Below are 18,428 nucleotides of genomic sequence, written 5' to 3' on the forward strand. Positions count from 1 at the left end.
CAGCGTTGTAAAAGACTCATTGCAAGTTATCGCAAACGCTTGATTGCAGTAGTTGCTGCTAAGGGTGGCCCAACCAGTTATTAGGTTTAGGGGGCAAACACTTTTTCACACAGGGCCATGTAGCTTTGGATTTTTTTCTTCCTCATTAATAAAACCCTTCATTTAAAAACTGCATTTTGTGTTTACTTGTGTTATCTAACTATTGCAAACTGCTCTGCCATGCACACAGAAAAAAAACAAAAGCCACAGGTTATACTTTCAGTGTGTAGTTGGTGCTTCAAGCTTAAAAGAGTTTGCAAGAATTGCTTTTATGAGTGATGTATAATGTTTTGCTGGTTCGGTATAAGGTGTTGTGGTTAGTGTGTAAAGTTTTGCAAAATTAGCCAATAGTTTCAAAGATGATGCCGAAGCATTTAGAAAAAAAACCCAACCTGTAATATGTATTTGGCTCAGGATAGGACTTAATGTTTTCTATACTCAGGATACACCTGAATCTGGAAAACAATAGAGATGACAACCACTGCACATGTAGTATAGTTTGTATAACCCTCTGTATAAATCTTTTACATAAATCTGATACAGCAGAGTTTCATTCTTTAGCCCAAGGAATTTTCCCGGGGCGTCGGTGGCTTAGTGTTAGAGCAGGCGCCCCATGTACAAGGCTGTTGCCGCAGCGGCCCGGGCTCTACTCCAGCCTGTGGCCCTTTGCTGCATGTCTCTCCCTCTCTCTCTTCCCCTTTCACACTTGTCTGTCCTATCCATTAAAGGCTAAAAATGCCCAAAAAATATCTTTAAAAAAAAAAAAAAAAAAGGAATTTTCCCTCAATAAAGACAAACACTGTTTAGGTTTTATATCAATGTATTAATGTTTTATTCTAATTACAATAAACAGAATATATCAGTCCCTTATTTGTACAAAAATACCTGAAAAGGTTACAATTAAGATTTATAAGCCATTCAACTATTTACAGATTGAAGCAAAGCACATGTTGAATACAGGAGCTCTCTCTTTAAAAAAAAAAAAAAAGAGACAAGTTACTGTTTTCGTTTTTGCATTCCCTGAAATACATAATAGTTTATATTTTTATATATAGATATATTTTTTTACTTTACTCATTTGTACAGCCAAGGTATCTTGCATTATGACATGAATGCATGAGTCAAGATGATAATCGATCAATCTATCTTTGCAGGAATCTGGGACGATTCACTTTCAACTCCAAAAGTAAACTGAAACTGCAACTGAAAAACACAAGCGTTCATTCTCAATCTCCTTTCGAGTGCCGTTTTCTGTTTTTGAATCATATTTACTGAGTACATATTGAAAATTGCAAGGTTTCTGAGTGTGAACGGTCCCCTCTGAACGGTAGCTTTGTCTGTCATTTGGTCCACGTCAGGTCTGGTTTGTGCAGATAAAGAGAAGTCATCAGAGGCACCATCTGTGGTTGCAAGTTACCTGGCTACCAAGTCTGACACTGCGCTCCATTGTCACTTATTTTATTTACATGTTTGAGTGTCTAATATAATGACATAAATCAGATTATTATTTATTTTAATTTGCAAAAAAATGATGGCGTGAAATTGGGATCTTTTTTATAAATTGGATATTTGTTGTTAGAGATGGGGGTTTTAAATCAGCTCAGGTAGCCAGGCAAGTATTTTAGTTTTTTGTTTTCATAAACAGCTTTAACAACAAAATGAACAACACTGTTAATTTTAAATAGCACTGGATCTACTCCATTCTGCCGCGAGGATATTTTTCAAGTAACCATAATAATTAGCAGATTGGTGGAGCACATAATGGAGAAAAGTCTGTTGTAACAACTCCCAGCTTAACAAAACTAAAATAGTAATGAATCCATCATCATCTTGTACATAAAAGTCCAAGAGAGCTGATGGACCAGTAGTTAACATGCTCCAAGTCAACCCTGAGCAACCCAGTTACATTCATTTCTGTTGAGTGTAATAACGTGGATATCCAGATCCCCTGATTTATTTTTCATGTGTTCACTTATTGAATTAACTTCCTGCTTTTGTGCATTTAGAGTATCTGAATATGACTGTTATGACTGTTAACACTCCCTCTACCTTAAAGGCTATCTGTCCCTCACATGATGACATCTGCTACCATTCACGTCAGTCAGAGAAAAAAACAAAACAACATCTTGTGAATTTGCAGATGAGTGCAGAGTGGGAATTGAATTTCAGGGGACTTAGATTGGAATTAACAAACAGCTAGCATCATTATTTCAGTGATGTCTCGATAGCTTAAGATGACTTTCAGCAACTACAAATGAATTTATGTATTGTTATAATCCAGATTCCTCTTAATATCGAATATCAGTGACAGAATCTCTACACAATAAACTCAAAATCCACATTCATGCAAGTGATAAAAATCTACCTACTAAATTAAGTTTCTTCATTCTCTGACAGGAGGTCAATGCTGTAACCCATCCAATAAGGTTGCTCTGGTATCGTTTGAATTACACGGAATTTTCACATCCCTGTTCATTGCAGTTTTAAGGGTATAAAAATGTGACTGTCTGTATTAATTTCTAAATTTGTTTCATCAAGGCAATGGTGTTCTAGTGACTTATGAGAATGTTGAGGCTTACTTGACCCAGTTTCCCAAAATATTTGTGGCTTTATTACTTACTTTTTTTAAAATACAGGGGTTGAAAATCTTATTTTTTTATAGATGTGGGAGAAAAGAGAACAGAAATTAAAATGGCTAAAAACGTAGAGATGAATGCTTTGGGAAACTCGAGTACTTCTTCTTAATCTCTCAACATTCCATCTGTCGTCTATCAGAACGACAACATTAACACTATGGATGCCAGTGTGCTTTGAAACATCGCCTCAAAACAAGTGATGATGATGACAAAAAAAATTGTTTTTGAATGAGACAAAAATAAAACAAAATAAAACAATAGATGCTATGTCATTACAATAATAATAATAATTATAATAATAAATCACACTGGTCAATCATTTCATGGTAATGACAATAGAAAACAGTACAGAACAGCGCCGAGAAAAAAAAAAAAATCTAAAATTTTCAAGTAATCAGTCACATCCAGATAAATAAATACATTTTTGCTGCAACAATACTTAAAAATAATGATTGAGTCATTGCATTTTAGATAAATAATGGTGACCATGCACAAAAAGTCAAAATGGTGTGGCTATTTTGCATCTCAGATGTTCAAGATAACCTGCAGGTAAATCAATCATGGCTGATGTTGCATTACAAGTACAAGTACAAATAGATATGTAAATGTCTGCTGACCTGTGACCTAACCAGAGCTTGGACTAAATAAAACTAGAGAGTGAGGTTTTAGAAATTTCATGTATTGACATGGAACAACAACTGTGGTGCGTCATTTCAAAGAGGGTTTGGTGAATTTACTGGGAGTGACAGACACCGAATATGAATATCATCAGATATACATCCAATAACTTTGGGCTTTTACATGCAATATGTCTTCCTAGAATTAGAGATGGCTGGGATTTGCTCTTCATGTGTTATCCATTTAGTTCCAGACATGGTCAATAGGTGCTGAAAAAGTAGCCCTGTCTATTTAAAAAGAAATTTAATCCAGGTTATCTAGAGACACGGTGCTGAAATCTTCCTTGCACTACAGTTAATTAAAGGAGCTCCATCGCAGACATGGCCAAAACACAAAGCGTAATCCATTCAAATACTTTTTTTTTTTTTTTTTTTTTACTAACTTGGCTGGCATTAGGAAAACAAGTTTTACATTCTATGTTTTTGATTTGACAATCTCATCATCATCAATCAAAAACACAGCATGTACCAGAGGCAACTCTAAATTTAAATGAAGGGACAGGGGTTAAGATAATAAAATAAAGTGGGCCGTGTGGTACATTTGCAGTCAGAGGTCTGAGTCCTAAAATTTCCAGTTTTACGCTGCTGCCACACCGCTGATGGTGCATTTTCATTTTATCCAACAGCAGGCTAAAGAAAGTGCGATGAGACCGGATATGACGGGCTGAGAGGAGGAAGAGATAGAGATCATTTCAATACTCTTCCCTCTTGACATATTTTCCTCCACACTGTAGCAAGAGCTAACTTTTCATAGACAGTGTGCCTGAATTCACAAAGAGGTGGCGTGCAGTAGGCAGCAGGTGTATATGCAATACTGCTAGTTCACAAGTACTTCCAGGCAGAACAGGGCTGCATTATATGGGATGTACTGCACCAGAGTCTGGAGTCAGAGCACACTCACCCATGTTTCTAGCCACTTTTATGTCCAACAGCATCTCACTGACTTTAACAGGTACAGCAGGAGGCGGTTTGTGGAACACTTGTGAAGAGAGAGTCTGGAACCAGGACAGATGTTTAACGCAGGATCCACTGTATCTCTGGGGGGATCTAATTTAGTTTCCTTTGATTCGCTATCACTTGAAGAACACCTGAAGGAAATGCTAGTGGTTATCCTTCCCTGTGCTGTGGTGAGGAGACTGAACAAAAGACTGATACTCTCCACTGTCCCACTTTATCTTTTGCAGCATATTCCATCGTGCATTTGCCGGCACTTTTAACTTTACAATCACCAAAACGGTCTACCTGGTAACAAAATTCATCTAGCTTTATTCCTTGTTATTTCACCCTGAATGACACCATGGTTTGATTAATGCTTATTCATGTTTGTGGAAGTTGCAGTGGACATACTTTCGGGAAATGGAGCATGCGACAGAGTAACAAGTACAGAATGACCTTACTGTGGTATATGTGACTAATGAAGAGTTGAAAATATCCAGGATGCAAAAGGTGGGCTTTAAAAAAATATATTATCAAAGAGACCATTAATAACAATACATAACTGCAATGTATCAAGAAAAGAAACCCTGTGAGGTGAGGGATGAGCAAATAAAATTTCCGTGAGGGTGGACAACGCAGATTTTGTTTTGTCCCCTATTTAAAAAAATAATTTGTGTCAACAGTTCCAGACTTTTCCTTAGCCGTTTTCATCTGATGTTTCCAATCCTCAAAAAGGATTCAGAAGCAGCCCTCTCTCTGGCACCTCCAAATCTCGTCCATGTTGAATTTTAACAAGTCCTTACATGCCTATGACACTAGAGGGCGGTGGCACCATCTCACAGTTAAGACAGCTGAGAAGTCATGCACCGTCAAAAGGCCACTCCCAGTTTGATGAGTGCAAAACTAAGAGACAATCAACTCTCCATCTACAGTATATTCTTTGAGGATGTGTGAGGAAGCTTGAATGAGACTACAGTTTGTTCTCAGAGAGCAGAGTGGCCCACACGGGAGCTCGAACTGTCCTGCTGATTGTCCAGTTGAAGGGATACACAGTCTACACTTGAGTTGCGTGATAAAACCTTGAGGGTCACTGTGTCCGAGCTTATTGATGACTATGGGTAGTAAGATTGTGGAAGATTTCGCGACAGCATTGACACAAACGGCAGTGTTCATTTCCTGCATCTTCTCTCCTCTTGACCGAGGAACCTTGTGAGCAGGTTGTGCATCCAGCTCCTCAAACATCCATGCAAAAAGGAATCCAACATGTCAGCAGTCTCTGGCGGACTCACAATAATATAAACAACAAAAACATCAGTCAATTCACCAGCTTCTTGTAAAGATAAAAACAAAAAAAGAACCAACCAACAGAAAGATTCTTGTAGTTTTGTTTGTTTTAGGCAGAGTCAGGTCAAGTGATGGGGGTCATGGGGTCAGATGATCCGAAGGTGTCATAAGGCCACGACGGTGCACGGGTGTTTGAGTTTACAAGGCAGCACTCCTCTGTTGAGCTGGTAGAACTCCACCAGCTGAATCAGGTCGGTGAATTTGGTGGCGCCGTCGTCAAGGCTGAAGAAGGCTTGGCCGTCCTCTTCACACTGCCGGGGTCAAGAGCGAGCATCGAAACACCACGGGGCAGGAGAAAAGAGAGGGCAAGAACATCAGAGTCTTTTTAAAGCACCATAACAACGATTTTTATGTATTTGGACTTGTAAGCAACAAATCTCTATCAATCTTTTGCCTGACTTCCAACATTCTAGAGAGATCCTGGATTTAAGCAACCTTTTTTATACAAGTAAGACCAAACGGTTAATGGTTTGACTTCTGCGACTGACATAGTCCACAAAAACTTTGGGCTAACTAACAGTTAGTGAGTCTTTTGCCATAAATAATTTTAATCAATATAATCGTAAAGGTTGTATTGTCACCCAAGAAAGAAAATAAACATGTCACAAGAGACATATAAATAACTAAAATAGCTTTAAAGGTCCAGTGTGTAGAATTAAGAGGGATCTATTGACAGAAATGAAATATAATCAGTATGTTTTCTTTAGCGTATAATCACCTGAAAATAAGAATTGTTGTGTTTTTATTGCCTTGAGCCATTCATACATACACAAGCGGCATGTCCTTGTCCATAGAGTCCGCCATGTTAAACCGCCATGTTTCTACAGTAGCCCAGACTGGTTCTCTATTGGTGACTGTAGTTAGCAGCCCCTTTATAACCAGCAACGTCGTACAAACACTGATTTTTTTAACGTGAACTGTTTAATTCAGTGGGGTTTTTTTGGGTTTAAATCATGCTGTCTGTTTGCTTTGGAGACAAAGACATCTGCCGATAATTTGGCTCCTGGTAAAAACCTCCTTAACAAGGAACACTGAAGGAATTCTAACCAGGAGTTCACGCTTTGCACGTGTAAGAAGTTTAAGATAGTGGTAATCTGCAATCATCACCACTAGGTGCCACTAAATCCTACACTCTGCTCCTTTAATACTACCACCTTACAACTGCTTTCAACATTCAATGACCACTTTTTAATAAAAGATAAAAACAATTAGTGAGTAAAAAATATATATGTGTATAAAAGACAAAGCAATGCATACCGGTAGTATCTGGAAATGTTTGATTTTCTGGTGATGGCACAATGTGAGCACAAACGCCTTGGGGTTACTCTGACTGACTCTCAGCAGAAACAACCTGTGCACCAAGAGAAAGAAGGTCGCTGTGAGAAAAATATTCATATGACTTTATAGATGCAGTAGGTAAAAATTATGGAGAAGAAAAAAATAACACGTGTAAAATGTGTTTTCGCTCCAGCTCCCTTACCCATCGACTTGTCCCTGCTGGTGGATGATGCGATGGGATTCTTCTCTGGTTATCCTGCCGTGGTACCACAACTGAGCTATGTGGATGACTGCAGAGAAAATGCAAAATACATTTAAATGCATGTCAAATTGTTCATGTTAAAACTTAAAGAAAAAATATGAGAAGAAGCTCATGATAGACAATTTTGTAAATGGCTTTTACCTGAGCTTAGTGAGGAGTGGTGTAGTGGACTGTGGGAGCCGATTATGTTCATTCGTTGACTCCTCTTCTGAGAGAGATGCCACATACAGACAAAACAACGGGGATTAGTTCATGATCTGGTGCACATGGCAGTTAAGGGTGTGTACATCTACTTCATGTACATTTGTTTGGTGAAGCTTCACATTTCTTAACAGTGAAGACAAATAAATAAGAGCAAAGTTGACAGTGGATTACACCAATTTAATCATTGTGGACTGAGTTTAAATCCATTAGATTAAATCTGACCATTTTCATATTTTGCCAGCTGCCCCATGGCCATATCAGCTTTACTAATATTCAGCTCAGAATAACTGAAAAAATCAACAATTACAACCAGAGGAAAATAAGCTCTGTATGAATATTTGAGCAAAAATAAACAGTGCCATCTGTGGAGATCTTTAAGGTCCGCTCCGAGCATTGTTGTCAGAGATAACATAAAAACTGAGGTTGTGTCTCACCCTCCACGCATGTCCCTCCTCCATGGCGGCGCTCTGAGCTTCTACAGGGTTGTCAATCACCCTGCCTATCCTCCCTGAGAAATCCATTGCCACGAGGGAGTTCTCCGATACACTCCGCTAGAGGGAGACAGAGATACATGATGGTTGAGAAGTAGAGTCAGAGGCAGCAACACAAGTGCCAGCTATGTGCAAATATAAGCAAAGGCAGTGCAATAAAAAGTGGGGTGGCACAGGTGACTAAGCCTTTCTGTGAATATCAACTCCTAAACTTGTCAGACTGGTAAGTTAGCTGTTGCTGGTGCATATTAATAAAGTATTTCTGCACAACCAGTATTTGCTCATGTTAAAGATCTGGGAGTTATTCAAAGCAATGTTGTGGCACTGAGGTTTTAAGGTGTTTTACTTTTTTAAATAAAGCAGAAAACTTACCACAGGTGCTGAGAAATGTGACAGCAAGGTTTTTCTTTGCTGGGGAATCTTATAATTCTGGTACAACACAATCCCATACTGTAAAGAAAAAAGGAACAAACTGGTTAACCAACACTATCAAAATCTTAGTAAGTGTACTGTATACACCATGAAAAACTATGTTATATATTTTTTGTCACAGTGTTTTACCTTAAAGAGCCGGAAGGCCGTCAGCCAACAGGTCCTTCCCTGCTCATCCTCCGCACACAGCATCCTCAACTCCTTCAACTCCCCTCGACATTTATTGGGCTGTGAATTAACAGTTGTAAGAGTCAGTGATAGTAATCATTATCATCATCATTATTACTGCTAGCTCCACCATTATCACCACTGTCACTGATGGGAGTGACTGAGCTGATGAGGATAATAAGAAAACATGTTTTAACTGATACATACAACATTAAAACTTAGTTATAAAAGAAATTAAGTAAATAAACATTGGCAATAAACCAGTATATCAGCACCCATATATACATCTATATGCATGCATGCCGACGCCCTTTTCACGAGACAAAGAGCTGCTGCACAGGATGTCAGTCATTCCTCAGCTCATAATATTTCATTAAAAATCAGCTCCATCTTCATCTCACTTCTGTCATCTGAGACTCACCTTGATGCAGAACTCGTACTCTGTGGGCGCACCATGCTGCTTCTTGCCTGTGATGACAGTGAAGATGTTGCTGTCTTCAAGGTCTGCTAGAAACTGTAGATGTCTGGGCTCCTGGAGACAGAAATAATTAATAAGTCAGAACATCACAGGGAGACACAGCCTGGAGGTATACTGACAGACGCAGACACATGCAGAGAGACCACCATCAATAAAAGGCGGATTCTCGGAAGGTAATTACATTCAATCTGGAATATTTGCTGTGTTATTACTATAAAATGTCACTGGTGTATGAATTGGAGTTATATAATGATGAATAATGACTGTAATTACAGAGTTAAAAAGGGAAAGTGACGATGACATCTTATTCCCTCCCTTGAAGATGAAAATGGTGAGTTGCTGTTACCTTTGAGGTTCCTTTTGTAGAGCAGTAAAGTCCTGAGCGCCGCAGGAACATGTAAACTTTCTTCCATGACTTCCTGCCCACTTCCTTCACATACAGATACCCCTGGATCTCTGGACAGCTACTGGTCGCTAGGAAGTTCTGAAGGAGGGACAAAGAAAGACACAAAGCCGGGGATCAGCACACAAAATATCAGATTTTTTCGTCCTATAGTGTCCTCCATGGAGGAGGGCCCCTCTGCCTCAGGAGGGCAACGCTGGATCACATCTGAAGCCTCTAAGCTCTCTGTCACCATCACAGCAAGATACTGAAAGCTGCAGCAGACACCATCTGTAGAGGCATCACAGACAGGAGATAATTGCTTTTTGTCAAAGAACACAGTGTCATCTGGGCTTCTTGCATCAGCGAAGGATGGACAGCTGACGGTTGAGATGGGCGGCAGCTTGAATTATTACACACCACGGTAGCGACCACGACAAGGCCAGACACTGTGCTACTGTCTAAAAAATTAAAGCGTGTGGAGTACTGAAGAGAGCTGAAGAAGACGTGTTAAGCATGGCTGGTGATGAATTTCTATTTTTTAATTTTCTAATTTAAATACAAAAAGGAGAAATAGTATGTATGTTTTAACACAATGTGTCATGTTATGCAATGTCCCTGCCAAGACAAATACAGAACATACGTTGACTCAACATACAGTTCATTTCTAATGGGAGCCCTTAAAGCCTAAATTGTCTTGTGGGTGTGTGAAGTATTTGCGGTTTCCATGTTTCACAAAAATATCGCACCATGAAGTGGCAGGTTAAGTTATTAGAGCTGATTTGGAATCTGTGGCTTGCGGCTGGAAGGTAAACTGTTCCAGAAGACTCTTCAATATCTAAAGCACATGTTTCCCAGTGTTTTGGAAACATCCCACAATGGGCCTCATGCATGAGCATTTTCCAACATTTGCGGAGCGCACGTTCACACGCGACGTTCATTGAAGAAGCTTTCTTTTCGAGGCGCTGCACCTCGGCTGCTCCGCGTCGACATGTGCTTCTTGCACAAATGGGGAAATATTGCAAACACCTGGCTGAGCCGGGGTCAGAAAGCGTCTCGGTTTGGACAGCACTCTAATTGAGTGCAAAGATTTTGTGTTTAGAATAAGTCAAACACTGGGGATTCCTGACACAACTCAACCTCGCCACATCCCCATTCATTTATTGACTCCTCTATGTAGAGCATAACGTCTATATGATCAGCGGGGGAGTTAAAAGCTTTCTGTGAGTAGCGAGGATGAAGGGATGGATTCCACTTGTGGTTCCATCTCTGACAGCTCCATTACTTGATACAGCAGAGAGCCAGACTGCATGTAAACCCTCCATCCATTAAGATCAAAGCTCTTCAAAATCCCAAGAATCTTTTTGTCTGGTCTCCTCCCAGACTTTTGTCTTCTCTTTACATCTTTTGTGAAAGCAGTGTATGGCCCGTGAGCAGCCTGTGCAGCAGATAAGTAGCATGACACAAGAGTGTGAATTTGTACTGTGCAAACATACGGTAGGTACGTGAGGAACTGAATGTTCTATTTCTGACTGCCTAATTCCATCCATCGCAAGTGTGGGGCCTGCGGTGCGTGTGCCGAGACAGTCGTGTGTCAACAGGGGATCAACGGTAGTTATTACTGCAGGCACTGACGAGACACACTGTCTAAGGGTCAGAGGTGAGGTATGTCAGTTTGATTGTACAGTATGTAGTGGGTGCTGACTCTGAGGTAAGCTAAGCTGTGTGTGTGTGTCAGGAAGAGGAGAGAAAAGAGAGACAGACACAGGAGAGAAAAGCGTGCGAGCGTGTGCGCCGCTTGTACCTGAAGGAGCTGAGATGGTGGAATCGTACGATTGGTTTCCTGGCACCACGCGACCATTTGCTCCGGGAAAAATGTCTGGTGGAAGAAGAAGGTGGAGAGAGACGGAGGGGCAGACAGACAGAGAATATTAGCCACTGTGACAATAATTATAGGGTGGAATTTGTGACAGAAAAAGAAAGGTAAATCTCATTAGTACAGTCAGCTGTCAAAATATAAGACACTGTTGAAGAACATGTCTGTCATTTCATCTCTGAGCCAAATGGCCAATCTTTAGAGCAAATTACACCTGGAAACTCTTAAACATCTCTTATTTGGCTGAATGCTCTAAATACTAGAAACTATCAGGTTATTTCAACATATCTAAAAATAAATAGTGTTAAAAATCACAGAAATGCAAAAACAAAATCCAAACTGAGCTGTTGCCGCAGGTGTATTTCTGTTTTACAGGCTATACGTGTAACATATTTCAACAAGAAGTGTCAGGAGTGACACGGCAAGAAATGTCTAGGAAAAAGTAATTACCAGCGGGTTTCTGAAGAATTCATATTTGGCATAGTTCTTCCTGAAGAGGAATCTGCTGTCGCTGTTCATTGAGGCCTGGACCTGAACCACCAGCTCATGGTCTTCTAGACAGCGCTCTGAGGTGAGACAGGCAGAGAGAGGAACGACAGCAATGCATGAAGTTAGTATTGATTATTCAAAGTACTCAGAATTTCCTACAACTACACTGCATGTAAGATTATACTAATTATAAAACATTACTTAACATAAAATAAAATGTTCTGTCAATTAAGTGATATGTGAGTGTTTTACTCCTGTCTGAAAGTAAAAACCACAACGTTTTGCTCACTATGACACACAAGTACCGTGGAAATCTCTAATGATTTGTGTAGATATTGAAATTCAAGGGAAAGGCCCTTCAACAGTGTTTCTCGTAAGCCAGACGCAAAAATGAAACTGAAAGAAAAAGTGCAGTCACTTCATCTCAACAGGTAATTTGATCTTTTTTTTAGGCATTTATAATCTGCTTTGACATGTCAGTTCTTATTTGAACACAAACAGTATTTAATTACAAAATTTGTTAGATCCTTTCTTATTCAGGGTAAGCCCCTGTCAACATTATGGGATTTCCTAATGACTAATCTCCTTAATATTTCAACCTAGACTTACTGACTAGTCTAAAAGTAATAAAAACATCCAGTAAAAATTGAGCACTATTTAATGTGTAAGGATAAACATTGTCTGGAAAAAATCATGTGTATATTAAAAAGCCATTTGAAATCTTTAATCACATTTTTCAATGACCAGATTGTGTTTTAAATGCAGCTAAAACGAGTGGCACATTACACACTATCCTACAATAGATAACAACAATTCATTTAATACAAGTTCTCAAAAACATTTATTAAACACAACATACGTTAGTAAAATAAACCCTTAGGAAACATGCCTGATTATTGTAACGGCATTTTTATTGAGTGAGCGCAGTCACATAAAATAAAAATTAGTTTAACAATACGTTTAACCGAGGGCAGCAACACTAAATCAACTAGCTGACTGACTGCACACATCCCCACTTAACTTCTAAACTAAACTTCTTTTGCCAAAAATATCTCAGTTACACACATTTGAAACAGCAGACTTCATCTCCACCTCAACACAGGTTTAAAGGATGTACTATATATGACATGAGTGACCACGCTTAATTTCAACCATAGACAATTTTGAGTGTGATTCAACCAAAGGTGTGTCCTTGTATGGATGTGGTCAGTGATTAATATTCTGTGACTGCGACGCTGAAAGCGGTCATGAGTCACTCAATTCCAACGGCCTTACAAGTTCTCTCTGTCATGTCTTTAATGAAAGACATCCTTCCTTTCCCCAGTAGATCTAATTAAAATACTTAACTAACTTTTGCGATACCAGTATTTGCTCTGATATCTGTTTCTGATGTGAAATGGAGAACTTCAGAGGGGAACTAACTGCACGGCTCTATCTCACATCATTATCTCATTTCATGTGTCCCCCTCGTTTTCCCTCTTTATCCTGTCTGTCGCAGTCTCTTTCACACTGTCACGACTCGTCTTTTTCTTTTCATCTGGTCGCCTGTCTGATGAGTCACTCAGGTTCGTGACAGTGACTCACCCTGGCAACACTACCTCACTGTCCCGGAGTCGTTAACCTTTTCGGGGTGACAAGTAGAGGTCACTGGTACTAATCTCAAAAGGGCCATTTTATCCCATTCAGCAGTGTACCAGCGAGTGGGCGGCCATGTACAGGAATAGGCCTCTCAATTCAAACACACTATTGTTCGGGTCTCTCTGAAACTTCTATTCTCATCCACCACCCGACCACATATGCACACATGAAGTGTAACGGCACATATATGTGCAGTGCAGGCGTACAGATGGTGCACACATACATGGACACGTACACACACACGGCCAGGTCATTCACATGCTGCAAAAAGCATTTCATATATATATATATAACCCTAATTCCAAAAAAGTTGGGCAGTGACATAAGTATTCAATACATTTCCAATGCAGCTATTCACAAGAAATTTACATTCACATTCACATGAACTAAGTAAAACTACACAGATAAAGAAGTCCAAGTGTGTAATGAGGTGTATTGACACAGGAAAAAAGTACTGAACATGCTAACTAAAACTAATCTAATACTTGGAGAAGCCTTTGTTTGTGATGCCAGCCATAAGACGCTTCCTTTATGAAGACACTAATCTCTTTCAGCGTTCATTATTCCACACAGGCAGTCTTTAATAAGATTTTTGGGGGTTCGCTCGAGAATTCTGGGAGGGAAATTTCACTTTAAAAATGATTGTCCTTGGTTCCCAAACATTGTTAAGACAAAAGGTGATGTAACAGCAGTAAACATGCTTTTGCCAAGGGGTGGGGGATAAAATCAATACAGCATAGTATCGCAATATTTTTGTGTGGCAATATCGTATCATCGCACAGTGCCAAGTATTGATTTTTTCATTTTAGAAATAATCTCTATGATAAATACAAATTAAACGTTAGGTAGCCTACTAGGATAATATAATCAATTGCTTTTTCAGTCCACAATATATTTTGCTGCTGCAAAGGAAATGGCTGAAGTGTGATGAACACATTGAAAACTTTATCTTACTCGATAAAACAGATTTTGGCAAAGTTTTCCTTAGGAACATAATTTACAGTTGAAAAAAGGTACTAAACTGCAATCTATCGCACTATATTTTATTGCAATACTCTATATATACGGCCTTCTATATAATAATTTTCCCCCCTTCCTCTGTCTCAACTTTTTTTGAAATATTTCGCAGGAATCAAATCCAGAATGAGTGCATATTTACGTTACAAAATTTTATCAGTCTGAATATTAAATATCTTGTCTTTGTACTGTATTCAGCTGAATATATTTCGAAAAGGATTTCAAACTGCAGATCATCGCATCCTGATTTTATGCATGTTTTCAAAAATATCAAGTGGTTTCTCAAAAAATGTGTTTATATTTATGGACGGTTGATAAGATACAAGATATCAGCAGATACTGTACACCCCTACAAACACATTTCTGGTTCTCAGGTGGCTCCATCAACATACAGTATACACACCACTACAGAAATGATCCATACTTGACAGAGAACTAATTTAAACACAATTGCAATCCCTGTTTAAGACTGAAAAGCAACTAGCCACATAGGTCAACTACAGGAAGAGCAACCAGCTCCAAATAAGTCAAACTATTGGTTGAAATATCTAAATGACTGTAATATGTCAAACATAGATATACTGCTGCTTCGTTATAGACACAAATCCAAATGTGCACACATCTACAAACACATGCAAACACACACTCAGTCAGACGGTTACTCGTTCTGTAGTGACAAACGCATAACCCTTCAATTTGACCCATCAGCACACCGCCGCTTCATCACATCTCATTTTCTGAGAACTCCTAAACATAAAATACGATGAGTAGTTATTCCAGACCTGGAAAGAATACGGTTGCAGTACAGGTGCGCCAGAATAGAAGAAGGGCTATAATAGAATAGAGTCACTCCGGGCCAAAGATGATGTCATTTACAACAAGCAGACCTAACTGTATTTGGCAGAGGCGTGCTGGCAGCGCTGATGAGAACTGTAATCAGATCGTAATAGATGGTGAAATATTAGGTGAGAGCTTTGGGGACAATACGTTTATTAAAAGTCTGACAGCATAACAGCCAAAATTATATTGACACAAGCTGACAGTTGTAACAAATGTTTTTACACGTTTCTCACCGTCTCTGCTTCGACAGTATGTTTCACTACCGGGCACACTACTCTATATAAAACTACGCCCACTGCTCTCCCACATCTGTTAAACTGTACAGACATGAGCGCAGAGCACAGGCTCAACTTGTCTTCCATAAGTGCTTTATAATCGCCCCTCTCCTCAGGGGGAGGTTGGGTTTTCTAACGTTCAGCTGACCACAGCTTTCCAAACTCACTGTAATACTGCCAAGTCTGACACAAAATCACCCCGACAAAAACATAAAGATGCTTCCTTCTTAATGCAGCAATGAGTTAGAAGTCCTTCATTAACCTGCAGAGGAGAGCATCTTTGGTTCGCTTACTGTTTTCTACTTTCCAGCATTCTCCTCACATCAGTTTGGTGCCACATTTGGAGGTCAAGACTATCAAAACAGCGAGTCAAACTTTCTCAAATACCTGTGTTTACTCCAACATAAATCTATGAAGAATCTGCTGTATAACATGCTACCTCTCTACTGCTAATAACCGGCCAACTAAAATACAATTAATGTTCTACACAGAATATTATTCCTCATTTCTGAGTTGGTCCGCCATCACCATTTTGACCTCTTTACTCTACATTAGTCCTGAGGTCTCTGTCTGATGCGGCGGGGGCTTCTATTTTCAGGAGAGAGGTGTCAGTGCCGTGGTATCACAACTCCCAATCTAAAGAACCTTTAACATGAAACACAGCCTTTTAAACTCTCCATCAATCATGTCCATCACCTCTCTGCCGTGTCATTTATGGTACTGGATCGATGACATTACACCATCTCTGACACTGAGAGGAGCACCGGTCGGCAAAGGTTTTGTTACAGTAATCAGTTACATTGCTTCATCTCCTGATCCATAACCTTCAATTATCACCTTCTCTTCCCATAGCTTCTACTCTGCCTGCTTCTACACTGAGCCCTTCGTGTAATCCCAATTTGAGGAGAAAACATCACAATTTAATCTTCAGTATGACAATTATCCCTAAAAAGTAGCTCAGGACGCAGAATAATCTGCAGGTGGAACTATCCTGGACCCTTGTCCATACCGAATATGATATTGTTTTTAATTCGGAGTCGTAAAAAACACCTGATTCCAAGCTGTCTCGTGACCTTAAATGAGTGCACAAGTTAAAAATATCAGTGAAGGAAGTCAGATACCATATACGACACTCTCCGTCCTCTGCATAAAGCATAAACACCATATTAAACTACTCTGTATTGCCCAAATGAATGTCAAGATGTAGGCTTCAGGACAGTAACATTTATCAGTTGCTGTGTTTGTTTAATTTATGAGTGTGGACCAAAGAGAGTTTCTCCAGTGTAAGTAAACTTTAATAAGAGCCCCTGGGAAACACTGTCTCCACTTACAGTAATTCTGCTGTTTACCTACGTGCAGTAACTTTAGGAAACCTGGAGCTTAAACACACATCATTTTTTAGTCTTATTCAAGCATATTATACACTGAAGCTGGAATCTTCATCAGCCCTATATAACTCGTATGACTGAATTGCAGGACAATACTTTAACAAATGTCAACACACCTGTTATTGGCATCAGATTTCATGATGACAACAGCAACTGTTTCATCTCTCCTACAAATGCATAGATACAGCTCAGGTATCTTGCAAGTGCTTTTCTTTTTACCTTGCTTTCAGTTGTCTGTTCACGATTGAGTCAAACAATCATTGGCCTGTCGATGCTAAAGCAACTCTGACCTCATCGATAAGTTTAACCTACATATTTCTCAACGACAAGCAACTCAGTGTGTGTGCTCGATGTCTGTCTCTGTTTTTCACGAGGTAACATACCCCTGCTTCGTCTGCACCACACTGCACTGCTACACTACGGGAGCCTTTTACACAGCCACTGTGTTGGACTTGATTAGATCACTGGACATTATGGCTCTGTGCGTGCATATGCTGTATAGTATGTGCATGCACTCATGCTTGAATACATGCCTGCGTGAGAATATGCGCCTGTCTCCCCGAGTATGCGGGCATGCATGCATACATATATGTGAATGCACCTGTGTTTGTCAGTGATTGTATTGCATGTCTCAGCCCACCCAAAAATCCACGAGTTTCTGTGTAGGTATGTGAGTGTGTGTGTGTGTGTGTGTGTGTGTGTGTGTGTGTGTGTGTGTGTGTGTGTGTGAGAGAGTGTCAGTTCATGTGTGCTTTTGTGTGTGTGTGTGTGTGTGTGTGTGAACAATGTATCAGGCCTGCAGCAGGGCTCTGCCCCTTACCTAGCCCTAGCAGCGGGTGGTGTTCAACAAGTGCCCAACTGTTGTCGTCCAAACAATGGCTTTTATAAACCAGAAGCTGGCACAGGTCCCTGGCTGTCATGTCGGCTGGGATCTCCACCACTTTCCCCATGCCGTCTTCACTGAAGATCTTCACAATCTGTGGGGAGAGAATACATCAGAGTTCACTTAAAGTAGACAGAGATCATGTTGAGGTAGCTTGGCAAACTTGAGACTGAAGTGTGTCTATAAAAATGACAAGAGAACAAAATGCTTCTAAATCAGTCTTAAGGTGTCCTTGATGATAAAATGAAGCGAAAGACTGATAGACCTTTCCATCTGCGCAGGATAATTTTAGAATAAGATGACACTTTAAATATGATTTTTTCAATGTTAGCCTCACAGGGAATACTAACTTGTGATAAAGTCATCTAACACAAACCATTTTTGAAAACTCAAGCCTAATAGGTGGGTGAAGCCAGCTATTTTCCTCCAACAGTAGCACAGTATTTATCATATAGCACCCGCTTCACTATAGCATACACAGGCCTGTAATTACAGCACACAATAGAAAAGAACAGACAATCAAAACTGTGTAGCAATTGTGGTGTTAGAAATCACAGACAAGCATTTCTTATAGCAACTTGTTGGTGTAACATAGAAGCAAATATACCGTAGTGTATAACAAGCGTCTGCTCTTGTAAACACAAAGCAGGACTGTCTACACCCAGTGGATATAGTATACTGTAATGCATCTTAGG

At 39.7% G+C, this 18,428-nt stretch overlaps 1 protein-coding gene across 3 annotated transcripts in view; it reads right to left on the minus strand.

The window, feature by feature from the left end:
- Positions 1-819: 819 nt before the first annotated feature.
- The window catches only part of grb10b (growth factor receptor-bound protein 10b), a 79,284-nt gene continuing 61,675 nt past the window's right edge, over positions 820-18,428 (minus strand). For 2 of the 3 annotated variants that reach the window (XM_050046140.1, XM_050046142.1), the window contains 12 exons: positions 17,671-17,827; positions 11,654-11,769; positions 11,132-11,206; positions 9,292-9,429; positions 8,889-8,999; positions 8,429-8,527; positions 8,240-8,317; positions 7,811-7,927; positions 7,314-7,380; positions 7,113-7,200; positions 6,890-6,983; positions 820-5,883 (listed from right to left, as the gene is read on the minus strand). In XM_050046140.1, the coding sequence (XP_049902097.1) occupies positions 5,737-5,883; positions 6,890-6,983; positions 7,113-7,200; positions 7,314-7,380; positions 7,811-7,927; positions 8,240-8,317; positions 8,429-8,527; positions 8,889-8,999; positions 9,292-9,429; positions 11,132-11,206; positions 11,654-11,769; positions 17,671-17,827 (1,287 nt within the window). In that variant the 3' untranslated portion in view covers positions 820-5,736. The remainder of the gene's footprint in view (positions 5,884-6,889; positions 6,984-7,112; positions 7,201-7,313; positions 7,381-7,810; positions 7,928-8,239; positions 8,318-8,428; positions 8,528-8,888; positions 9,000-9,291; positions 9,430-11,131; positions 11,207-11,653; positions 11,770-17,670; positions 17,828-18,428) is intronic. The other variant, XM_050046141.1, reaches the window with a different exon arrangement.

The sequence above is a fragment of the Epinephelus moara genome, chromosome 6 (assembly GCF_006386435.1).
Source record: "Epinephelus moara isolate mb chromosome 6, YSFRI_EMoa_1.0, whole genome shotgun sequence".
NCBI lineage: Eukaryota > Metazoa > Chordata > Actinopteri > Perciformes > Serranidae > Epinephelus > Epinephelus moara.